The sequence below is a fragment of the Bactrocera oleae genome, chromosome 2 (assembly GCF_042242935.1).
Source record: "Bactrocera oleae isolate idBacOlea1 chromosome 2, idBacOlea1, whole genome shotgun sequence".
Classification (NCBI taxonomy): Eukaryota; Metazoa; Arthropoda; class Insecta; order Diptera; family Tephritidae; genus Bactrocera; species Bactrocera oleae.
Window position 1 is genome coordinate 45,181,478 of NC_091536.1, and position 12,026 is coordinate 45,193,503.

At 33.3% G+C, this 12,026-nt stretch overlaps 1 protein-coding gene across 20 annotated transcripts in view; it reads right to left on the reverse strand.

The window, feature by feature from the left end:
* The window catches only part of LOC118681060 (uncharacterized), a 449,031-nt gene that overhangs the window by 380,830 nt on the left and 56,175 nt on the right, over positions 1-12,026 (reverse strand). For 14 of the 20 annotated variants that reach the window (XR_011398016.1, XM_070113069.1, XM_070113060.1 and 11 more), the window contains one exon: positions 481-847. The exons of 2 other annotated variants lie outside the window; for them this stretch is intronic. Coding sequence is in view for 16 of the 18 variants with exons in the window: in XM_070113069.1 (XP_069969170.1) it covers positions 481-784 (304 nt within the window). In the remaining 2 variants the exon portion in view is untranslated. Of the gene's footprint in view, positions 1-480; positions 848-4,864; positions 5,080-5,144; positions 5,365-12,026 lie in introns of those variants that run through there. 4 more of the 20 variants (XM_070113061.1, XM_070113064.1, XM_070113062.1 and 1 more) reach the window with 4 other exon arrangements.

The window sequence follows — 12,026 nt, forward strand, 5'->3', positions numbered from 1 at the left end:
GGATTTTTGAACTAACACTTTCGAGTTGCTTCACTTAACATATTCACTTTTTTATAGTGCGTAGCAATTTACTTGGTTTAGCCGCCAAGGTTGCCAATCATCGATATTTATTTTCGAGGATTGTAGCTATTTAAGTTTCCATACTACAACTAAATTCAATAATAATATATTATATTATATAATATAAAAAATATTATTGAGCGCTGGCTTCCTTCAAACAAATAACCTTGTTCGGTCCAACACCAAAGTGTTATATTTTTTTTCTTAGGCGCGCTTCAAAAAATAAGTCTGAGCGGTCCAATACCTGGGGTATAGTTGTTTTGCCTCGAGCTCATTCTGTAAAAATTAAATGAAGCAAATCGGGGATCGTATTCGGAAGTTTATCCCTTTTGTGATTGTATTATATATAGACATCTTGTCGTAATGTATAACTACTAAACTTTTTAAAAAAGTGTGTAACATAAATAGTCTAAAACTTACGAAATACGCTCTTCCCTTCCTCATATGCCTTGAATGCGAAAAAGGCAGCACGTGTGTCAGCGGGAACCTTAAAATGTAATATGGAAATATCCTTGTAAGCTGTATATTTAAGCAAAGTATTCAATGGCAGGCGTACGATGAGTGTATGGCTCTTTGGTATCATCAGCAAGTCTTTTTTTTCTTGTTCAATTTCGTCAAACAAATTGTTCGCTTCTGCTGAGTGATGCTGAATTTGGACACGAGCGTCGTAATTGTTGTGGGAAATAATGCATACAAGTACGGCAAAGAGTTTAAGAAAATGCATGCTTCCAAAATTTTAAGCTGGAACTAATTTGAATTTCTAAACTTTCACGCCTTTTAATGTACACTGCAAAAACGTAAAGGAAAATATTATATATAGTAAATCAAATAAGAAAGAGCTATTTTAGGGTATAGCCGAAAAGCAAGAATCAAAGGCGTGGAAATATTTCCAGGTCTCGACAGAACTTTATAATAAACAAGTCAGGACTGCTTGGCGAAATTTTGTGCACAACATAATATATTGCAAGGATCACATATGGGTAAATATTTTCAGGTGTTGGTAAAACTATATTTTAAACAAAAATTTATATTATAATCAAACTAACTATTATAATTTTATTGAGATATCTTGCGCCAATATCTATGATGTAAACTCACGCTAGAGAACGAAATTTAATATTATATATTGGCTACATGAGGGAGGCGGTAAATCGCTACATTGGATCACGACTTGGAGCGATTCATTGATGTATTGATCACATTGTAATTAAGAAAACATGTCAACTTGAAAATATTTCATGAAAATATCTTACGGTGTAAGGTCAAACGGTGTGTTGAAAATAACTAAGGACATTGGTGCTCGGTTTGAACTAATCTAATATAGGCTTCAGAAAATATTTTTAGCTGCTTTTATTCAGATAACTCACATATAAAACGATATAAAATCAACTGGAATAACAATAACTATATATTTATATATACATACATAAGTATATAGAGGCTGGAATAATTCATAATACGAAAACATGTTATCTTGATTTTATCGCACTTTTAGTAGTTTTAAATATTATAAATTTTACCGTTTAGCACTGTCATGTCCACAGAGTCTGCAATTTAAGATCAGTAGTAGGTGCAATGTATGAGGAAGAAACAAGTTGTATTTAATTAACCTTAAGATTGATTCAAATCAAGAAGCACAACTGCGGACGTAAATGTGCTCGTTTTTTAAAATAAAACTTTAACTTTTCCCCAAACAGTGACCGGTTTTAAGTCGGATTCTCTTTCTGCTAAGAGCCTCCTGAGGAAAGACATCCGGATATAAAAACAAGAATTGTGTAAACCTTCTAATCTCTAAAACTGAAATTGGTAACACCGCACTAAGCCAAGGAGAACGAGACATAATAATTTGACTAAACCCACAAACCAAAACTACCATTGTCAAAAACTTTCTCAAATTTTATAACACACAACAGACTATTTAAAAATGCTTCACCCTCCACTACGCTGCTACCAGTAAATAACAAAATAATTTTATAATAACTACTAATTACAAAGAAATTTTTAAAAGGAAAAATACATTATATGAAATGAATGTAAAGGTTTCAACGACTTATCAGTTTGTAAGGAAACAATTATAGGTATGGGTAAGGATAAATATATCACTAGAGTAATGAGTAGCTTAAATTCAAATTGTTTTATAACAAATGGCCAATACATACCGACTTAAAAATATGTCAAACTTGTTAAAAATTTACTATACCAATTCTGTTTTTAAGATACCGATCTGAAATTTTGCACTCATCCTTTTATCCCGAAGAAGCTGCTTAAGCGCCAATTATTTCCAAAAAATTTAGATGTCGTAATGAACATGGTAAAAAAGTAAGAACGAGTTCGTAGATGGGCGTAATCGGACTGCCACGGCCACAAAACGCTATTAAACGCAAATCTATAAAGTGCCATAACTAAGCTCCAAATAAAGATACAAAACTGTAATCTGTGGGCTAAAAGTTAAAGAAAAAATGGGAGTGCCCCCATTATCTAAATCGGACCAAAACTATTCGAACCCCTCGGTACCGAATATTTGGAACTCAGTTAGTACTGCGAACTTTTTATCAAAACCTTCGGTCATTCTGTGAGATATGTTATAGAAATTCGGAGAGAATCTTAAGATTTTCCAACTTCCGGTTGGCTTTATATCGTATATATCGGTCAATATCTGAGCGTATTATATTGGGTATATTAGAGTTTAATGCCGAAAATAGTTTAAATTGGTCTACGTAATACCGCGACGACCATATACTACATATAATATAATATAATTATTTTCGCTATTCTAACAAACCATATACCGGATATGTCGGTCAGCTTATGAGTTATATATTTTTAAAAAATATATTCTTGAGTATTATGGGGCAATTTCGAAAATTAGTGAAATCATCCCAGATCTTTACTGTCCCCCATTTACCTTATATAATGATTTCCGATTTTCTACTTGTTTTAAACCGTTCAAGTTGGTCTAAATGTGTGATATTTTAGTAAATTTGAGTGGACAAGCTTTCTTAAAAATTATGTGCTTTAGCGTTAAATACGAATGGAATTGGTTTGGACCTTGATTCATACCTCACATGCCTAATACAATCACTTGTGATCCTTTGGTTGACGTTTTACAAATCAACTCAATATATTAAGTTTAGCCTTTTCAGTTGAGTTTTTGTCAGACATATTTTATTTGAAGACGATTTTATATAATTTTCGCTAACTGGAAGTAAAATATAGTTATAAAACTAAAGAAGTATATAACCTACATATAATATAGTTTAAAAAAATACCTAATTTGATTGTAATCCATTCACGATTTCGTCAAATAATGAATGTTGAATTCAAAGTCTTACCAACACCTAAGGGTATTTCCGCAGCTTTGTTCCTTGCAAGTTGGGAGAGTATAAAATATTCGGCCACACCTGAACTTAACTCTTCCTTACTTGTTTATAATATATTTAATTCTATATCTATTTCCATTAGTTCTGAGTGTTAGAAACAATCGGTAGGAATACAAAACCTATACACCCTGTACAAAATATTGCAGTAGTATTAGTTTAAGCACCATCGAAGATGTGAGAAAATGTTCTTAAGTACCTCTATTTATATTTAAGTAACACATTCTTATCATTTGGATACATAATATAGGCATTTTACTACTTAAATACATTTTCACATTGCATATTTTAAGGCAATATAAGCAATCATTAAGCGAACAAGTCAATATAAGCTCTTATGCAACCTCTTGACAGAGAACAAAACATATAGAGCTTTTAGAATACTATTCTAAATCGAAAGCGTAATACAAATAATTAATGAAAAGTAATATTGTGTTATTTTCGCAAAACTTTATTATAATATCTCACATATATTTCGTACATTTAAACGCTATGGAATCATCGAAAATGTTGTAGAAGTATTTTGAGGAGTCTACTTTATAACGAACCCAAGTATTTGAATGGCATAAAGGATTCAGTGAAGGTCGTGAAGTCATCGAAAAATTGCTTCATGCGAATTGTCCCCCCATTCTCTTAATGACGATAACATAGTAAAAGTTAAAGAACAGTGGTTTAAAATCGTGGTGTTGGCACACAGAGATTGCACAGAACCTCAGCGTCATACTCGTATCAAAATACCTGAACGATTTGTAAAACCAACGTCGAGTAGAGGTAGCAAAAGAGTTGCTTGACAACATAGCTGAGAACCCTAAATTCATCAAACGCATCATTACTGGTGACGAGACGTGGGTTTATGAATTCGCTAAAGGCAATCCCAGCCGAGGCTCATAACAAATGTATGAAGAATTGGATAAAGCGTTGGTATGTTTGTATTGGACAAAATTCTATTTTGAAAGCAATACTAAAGATTTGTACATCAAATGTTCTATTTTCAAGGCGAGAGTTTTCGTATGTCCACATTCTGTTCATGGTGAAAAATATGGCTTCCACTATTGACGATGTTTCTGGTAGTGTTAGAGCATTTTCAACGATTTCTGAAAGCTCAACGAATGGTATGATTTGTTTCAACAAAAAAGCAAACCATTGGAACCAACTTTTGTCAACAAATGTCTGCTCTTTGATCCATTCATCAATTCGTTTACTGAGAAATATAAGTGAATTGTTCGAACAGTTTACGTGAACTAGTGTCTAATGCTTTCAAAATATTATTTTCTGTAAGGAAAGTGAGTGACACCCAACCAAATAGTTTTACATGAGCAAACTGTTGAGTCCATGGCTCAAGATATTCGTAGCAATCATCGGATTGACATATTGAAGACAATTGAAAATGAGAAAACGAAAATTGAGGTGTAAAATGAAATATTTACTTCGAAATTGTTTCGCCTCTACTTCAAATTGCTTCAGGTCATAGTTTTCTTTCTTCAGGTTCTCCATTTCCGCGTTCACTTGCAACGAAAATTAATTGTGTTGGTTGGATGTTCGTAAATTGTTCAATAAATGTTGCAAGTGTTTGTAATTTGCAACTGCTGGAATATCATCGCCTTCAATTTACTTTATTGTTTCTTCGAAACTCATGGCCTAAAAATAATGAAAGTAAAGAATTTCCCGATTTTGGAAAAATTTCAGTTATTAAAAATATATTTCCACCTTTTTATGAACAAAAATGAACCAGAGCTTCGATAGTGGATTACTGAAAAAATGGCGAATACATCTGGCTTTTTTGAGGGGTGAAGGAAGGTCGTCGAAATATGTTTTCAACTGTTAGAACAGTCGAATGATTTACCCAAAGCTTCTCTGAAGCCAATGAAACGAGTTTTGCAGTAACCGCCCAGTTTATCGTGTTCGTCTTCACAAATCTCGCAGATTGCATTTAATGCTTTTGTGCGAATGGTGTGGATGTAAAAATCTGAATAAATATGCTCTCCGTTTCAACATCAAGTGCATTACATTCGTTAAAAATTTTTTCATTTGGAAACAGGTTAGACATATTTTGGATGCGCAGTCGTTTGATCTACAATTAAAAATTTTGAAAAAAATTTGAATCGGACGATAACTGTTTTTTTTTTTAATGATTCTTTGAATAACAAACCTGAAACTGTGATTCTCATCAATTGTGTGGTACGCCCACATGCCTGATGGCAGATCGATTCAAATCTGGTTTCTCTCCGATGAAAAAATCGGATATGAAGTTGAAGAGAAGCATTTGCTGCCACTTTGTGCTTCTTTGTCTTCAAATGATTTTCAATATCATTACCTCCACCAGCAGCAACCGAAAAAGTTGCATTACATTTGTCGCAATTATGTTGGAATCGTCATAAATGACTGAAAACACATCTTCGTTTCGACATTTCACAAATTAATATTTATTCGAAACTATTAATACTTCAAATTCACAAAATTATCTTATGTTTCACTTTGAATAGGGATGAAGGAAATTAGCTGTCAGTGAACAACGCTGACGTTTGCGCCAAAATCTACTACGGAATTCAATACATTCAAACCGAATGTATAATATAACAAGTAAGGAAGGGCTAAGTTCAGATGTAACCGAACATTTTATGCTCTCGCAAAGTCAAATGGTATACTCGTTTGAGATTTCTTTGTGAATTGACTGATATTCTCGGTAGTAGTTTAACTATAGGCACTGGGGTCCACATATTTAGTACTTAGGGGCTTGAACAGTTTTTGTTCGATTTAGACAATTTTTGGTCACAAGATGGCATACGTTAAACGTATTATTCACGCAAAGTTTTACCCCGATATAACCATTGTTGCTTGATATGCCTTGTGGAAAGTGAAAGAATCAGATGGAATTAAAAATGGTGTTAGAATATGAAAATAACGTTATGTACCGAATTTGGTTGAAATCGGTTAAGCAGATCCCAAGATATGGGTTTTCACCTAAAAGTGGGCGGTGCCACGCCCACTGTCTAATTTTGAACGCGGTTCATATAAAGTCATCTCATACCATCCCAGAGATAAATTTTAATGTCTCTGGCGTGTTTAGTGCTTGATTTATCGCGCTTTTAGTAGTTTTTAACAGTACCGTTATATGGGGAGTGGGCGGAGTTGCCACCCGATTTCAACTATTTTCACACCGTCAATGGAAGTGCTAAAAACATTTGCTTCCAGTGAATTTTGTTATTATAGCATTAGCGGTTTAGGAGATATGCACCTTAAACCTATTAGGGGCGGGACCACGCCCACTTAAAAAAAAAATTTTAACTGCAGATGCCCCTCCCTAATGTGATCCTGTGTACCAAATAACTTGTATCTTATTGCGGAGCTTAGTTATGGCAATTTATTTCTTTTTGATTAATGGTGATACAAACAACCGTTAGGTGAACAAAACTATTATACTCTGTAGCAACAGGTTGCGAGAGTATAAAAATAGAACACACCATCTACATTGTTCTATTTTTATTCCGTTGACTTACAAATTTTCTTTTTTTTTTTAATTTCTAAGCCTGGGACGGCCGGGACACATAATTGGTAATCCGGGACTGTCCCGCCGAATGGCCAGCTAAGTCTAGACCTGCCCTGAGCCCTGATAAAATAGGTTTAGATTTTGGTCAAGCCATATACCCCTAATATCACAATTTCTGCCATTCTGGTTAATTTTTCTTTTATATACCCAATATATTATATTGCGTGTCTTTAGTTGAGTCTATATCGCAATAGAAGATGTCTCAATAAAAAAAGAGAGTTTTTTAATACATGCTTCACAATGACAGTGAAAATAAGAAAAAATCCAACAACTATATTACATATCTCCCGTACAACCTATTTTTTTCAGGTACAATGGTTTCAATGAAGAGGATAAGAGCTCGTAATTTTGCCGAATAGTTCTCTAATATACACTTACTTAACAATGACAGTGAAAATAAAGAAAATCGGAACATAAAAAACAGTTCTTCAAAATTACTTGCTCTTATTTTTTAAATTAAAGTAAATAATATAACTAAATAATCGGTTTTATGGGTGATATAATAGTCCGATCTGGCCGATTCCGACAAATGATCAATAAAATATCGAAATGCACCTATTTATGTATTAAACTTAAATTTCATTCGGATGTCTCAAAATCTGACGAAGAAATTTTTATAATCTCTAGAGACGGCTTTATACCGTAGTCTCTTAGGCAAAGTTGTTGAGAATGATCCGTCGAAAAAAAATCGACCCGCTTTAGTACACATATACAAAAGATATGCCAGATTTTTTTATTGTAAAAAATCAAAATGTAGCAATTATACGTAAACCATGTAAGTCTTTGACATATGAAGGGCATTATTTTGCTCTTGCAAGATTGCACTTAGTGTAAACATCCTATACTAAAATCAGGATGTCAAATCAGCGAAATGTGTGTACGAGTGTATGTATTATTAACCGTCATACACACAGGGTTATAATTATTTTTCTGTGCCTCGTTGCATTTTGCTGCTATTGCAGATTTTCTTTTGGGTGTATTTTGTTCTAGTGCCACTACACGGATTGGATTGCAATTGATAGTGTTTTGATAGAGCAAGAAAATCGCCCTATAGTGTAAATTTATAAGATGTCAAATATGATTGTAATACATAATAAGGGTATAAAATTCGGCTATATGCGAATATATTATTCTCACTTTTAGAAAATAAACTGATGCCTGTCAAATATCTCTTTCAAAAAATGCTACCCAAGTTAATGCCGAATTCCGTATACTGGAGACATAGCTTTGAATAAGCTTAATATCAATATGTGCATTCAAAATTTTAGGTTGTAACATATATTTATTTTGGTAACACTTTGCAACTTTCTCTTTTCTCTGGCGAATCTCTCTTATTTAACTTTCTATTTTTTTAATTTTAAAATCAGGATAAAATATTATATGTTCAAAGTTTGTGTGTCACATTTTATTTAGTTGTCTTAACAACTCTATTTCTAAATCATCTAACATCTGCAGAAAACCAGAATCTCCTGATATATATAACTATACTCATACTTTTTTTTATAGATAAGTTTTATTCATATCTTTTGTGAAATATACATACGTTGAGACACCTGTAACATGTTGCATAAATTAAATTGTTTTTTTTCCCCAAAACATTTTTTGTAACACCTTAAACTAATCTACATAGATATAGAGTTATATTGGTATATCAAAATATTCAGTATAACTGAAGGTATTGAATCCCAAATGTCTGTCTGTATGTCCGTCACTACCAACGATTAATGAGAGTACTAAAGATATCTTGATACACATATTCATCCGAACCCTGTGCAGGTTGGTATCGCAGATGGGCCAAATCATAACAATGTCACGATCGTACTTGTATTTTGTTTAGCTAAGTCTACAAAACGCTATAACCAACACAAATAATAATAATAATAAGGAGACACATTTGTGGGTAAACAATTCTCGGAAAGTGAGTGTGGCTCCGCCTCTAATTAAGTGTATGGAATTGTCTCTTACTAATTTAACCAAAAATTTTGGAAACATATTCCTCTGCCTTTGCATCATACTCGTAGAGTGACGAAATTGTTAAAATTTGATAATAACGATTCCACAAACCATGTAAACTTTTATTGAAAATTACTAAGGTTGCGTTAACTTACTGAAGGAAAACATCAGAACAAACAAATGTGCGCAGGTGTTAAAAATTTAAAAAGTCTGTAGTTCATCCTACAAACTTATATCTAATATAATGATTTAAATTCTTTGGTTGGTTTTATACCTTCGTACTCTGAAGAGGTTAGTGTTGAAGATAAATAAAGTGATCACATAGAAAGGTTGAAGCTCATACGTGGTATAAGGGGCCAAAATGGGAAAAGATATGTCGTATCCTAAAAATTAGTGAAGTCGGATATAGTTTCGCTAACCTTCCCTACGGTCTATCCCATAGTCTCTTAATACCCATTATAATGGTTTTCTACTTTTCTTTCGAATTTATACCGTAAATATAATAGGTATATGAGAAAATTGGTCAAATAATTAGGTGATATGCGCCGGTCCGTTGATTATTTTTACATAATATATACATACAAGTATATATATAATAATATAATAATGTTTGAATTGAATAGGCTTCGAAACTACTTGACGGATTTGAATAATTCTTTCACAGTTGTTAAGCAACACTATCTCCGGTGAACAGTCTATATTATATTTTCAAAACAAAAAAATTAAAAAACTGTATGATGGGCGATTGCGGGCTACGCTATACGGCGTTAGAAAGGTAAGATTTCATACTAAAAAACACTTCTAAAACAATTTTGTGATTGCCTGACTTCAATAATAGACACCAGGAAAGAGAATTGGTGGTCAGAAATATTTTGCTATTTGTTTAGTGGGAATGGCAAAAAGTCATCTACTGCTGCTGTTCTACAGCCACTCTTAATACAGGCATGTGCTGCCAACATTTGGACCGTATGAAGGGAGCAACCGGCCAAAAGATCAATGGAGAGGAATTGTGTTTAATCAGGCCAACACCAGGCCACACACATCGATACTGGCTCGCCAGAAGCTTCGAAAGCTTGGTTTGGAGGTTTTATGCATTCGTCTTATAGTCCGAAACTCTAACTATTATGTGATTACTACCTGTTCCTGTCTATGGTGAATGTTTTTCTGGTAAAAAATTCTATTCAAGAGAAGCTTGTGATTGTCTGTTCCAGTTGTATGCCAATAGGCACAAAGAATTCTATGGCAGTGGCTTTAAGAAACTGGCAACAAAAACAAATTGAACAAAACGCTCAGATTTGACCTAATTTGGTTAAATTTAATGCAAATATAATGTATTTTCTTTTACTAGACCTTATACTGTATACATGTTAATTTTTCCTAGAGTTTATTTTATATTATATTTAAATTTTTTGATCAAATGCTATCAGTACTCAATTACATATTAAATTAATATTGCCTTAACCTGATATTAAACGCCCATATAATTATCATGTAGATTCTCTTAATCTTGTACAATTGGAAGAAAATTCTATACCAAAATGTGTTGGAGTACGAGAACAGAACTGTCAAACTCTTACGAATGCAAAAGCCAAACAAACAAAAATTGAGCAAACGTTTAACGAATTTTCTGTTTTAAAACATAACTACATCCGAAAAAAACCAAACAAAAATTAGTTCATACTATAAATGAAAAGTGGCTTTTAACGCACCTACTTCCCTGTAAGGCAACTATACCAAATAGTTTTTTTCACCCAACGGTTGTTTGTATCACCTAAATATAATCGAGTTACATAGATATAGGGTTATGTATATATAAATGATCAGAATGATGAGAAGAATTGAAATCCAAGTGACTGTCTGTCTGTCCGTCTGGGCAAGCGATAACTTGAGTAAAAATTAAGAAACTTGGTACACGTGTTTCTTGACAAAAAAGTGAGAACGAGTTTATAGATGGGCGTAATCGGGCCACTGCCACGCCCAGAAATCTCCATTAATTAAAAACATATAAATTGTCATAACTTAGCTCTTAATTAAAATATAGAACTTCAATTTAGCACAGGGGATCGCAGTAATAAGGGGCACCTGTGGGCTAAATTTAATAAAAATGGGCGTGACCCCGCCACATTAAAATGTTTAATGTAAATATATCTCAAACCATTCAAGCACTTAAATACTTCTATCAACACTGTAAAAATGGATGAAATCTGATGATAGACCCGCCCACTTTCCATAAAACGGTACTATCAAAAACTACTTAAAGCGTGATAAATTAATAAGTAAATACACAAAAGACATTAATTTTGGATGCGCAGTCGTTTGATCTACAATTAAAAATTTTGAAAAAAATTTGAATCGGACGATAACTGTTTTTTTTTAAATGATTCTTTGAATAACAAACCTGAAACTGTGATTCTCATCAATTGTGTGGTACGCCCACATGCCTGCCATCGTCGATAGATTCAAATCTGGTTTCTCTCCGATGAAAAAATCGGATATGAAGTTGAAGAGAAGCATTTGCTGCCACTTTGTGCTTCTTTGTCTTCAAATGATTTTCAATATCATTACCTCCACCAGCAGCAACCGAAAAAGTTGCATTACATTTGTCGCAATTATGTTGGAATCGTCATAAATGACTGAAAACACATCTTCGTTTGGACATTTCACAAATTAATATTTATTCGAAACTATTAATACTTCAAATTCACAAAATTATCTTATGTTTCACTTTGAATAGGGATGAAGGAAATTAGCTGTCAGTGAACAACGCTGACGTTCGCGCCAAAATCTACTACGGAATTCAATACATTCAAACCGAATGTATAATATAACAAGTAAGGAAGGGCTAAGTTCAGATGTAACCGAACATTTTATGCTCTCGCAAAGTCAAATGGTATACTCGTTTGAGATTTCTTTGTGAATTGACTGATATTCTCGGTAGTAGTTTAACTATAGGCACTGGGGTCCACATATTTAGTACTTAGGGGCTTGAACAGTTTTTGTTCGATTTAGACAATTTTTGGTCACAAGATGGCATACGTTAAACGTATTATTCACGCAAAGTTTTACCCCGATATAACCATTGTTGCTTG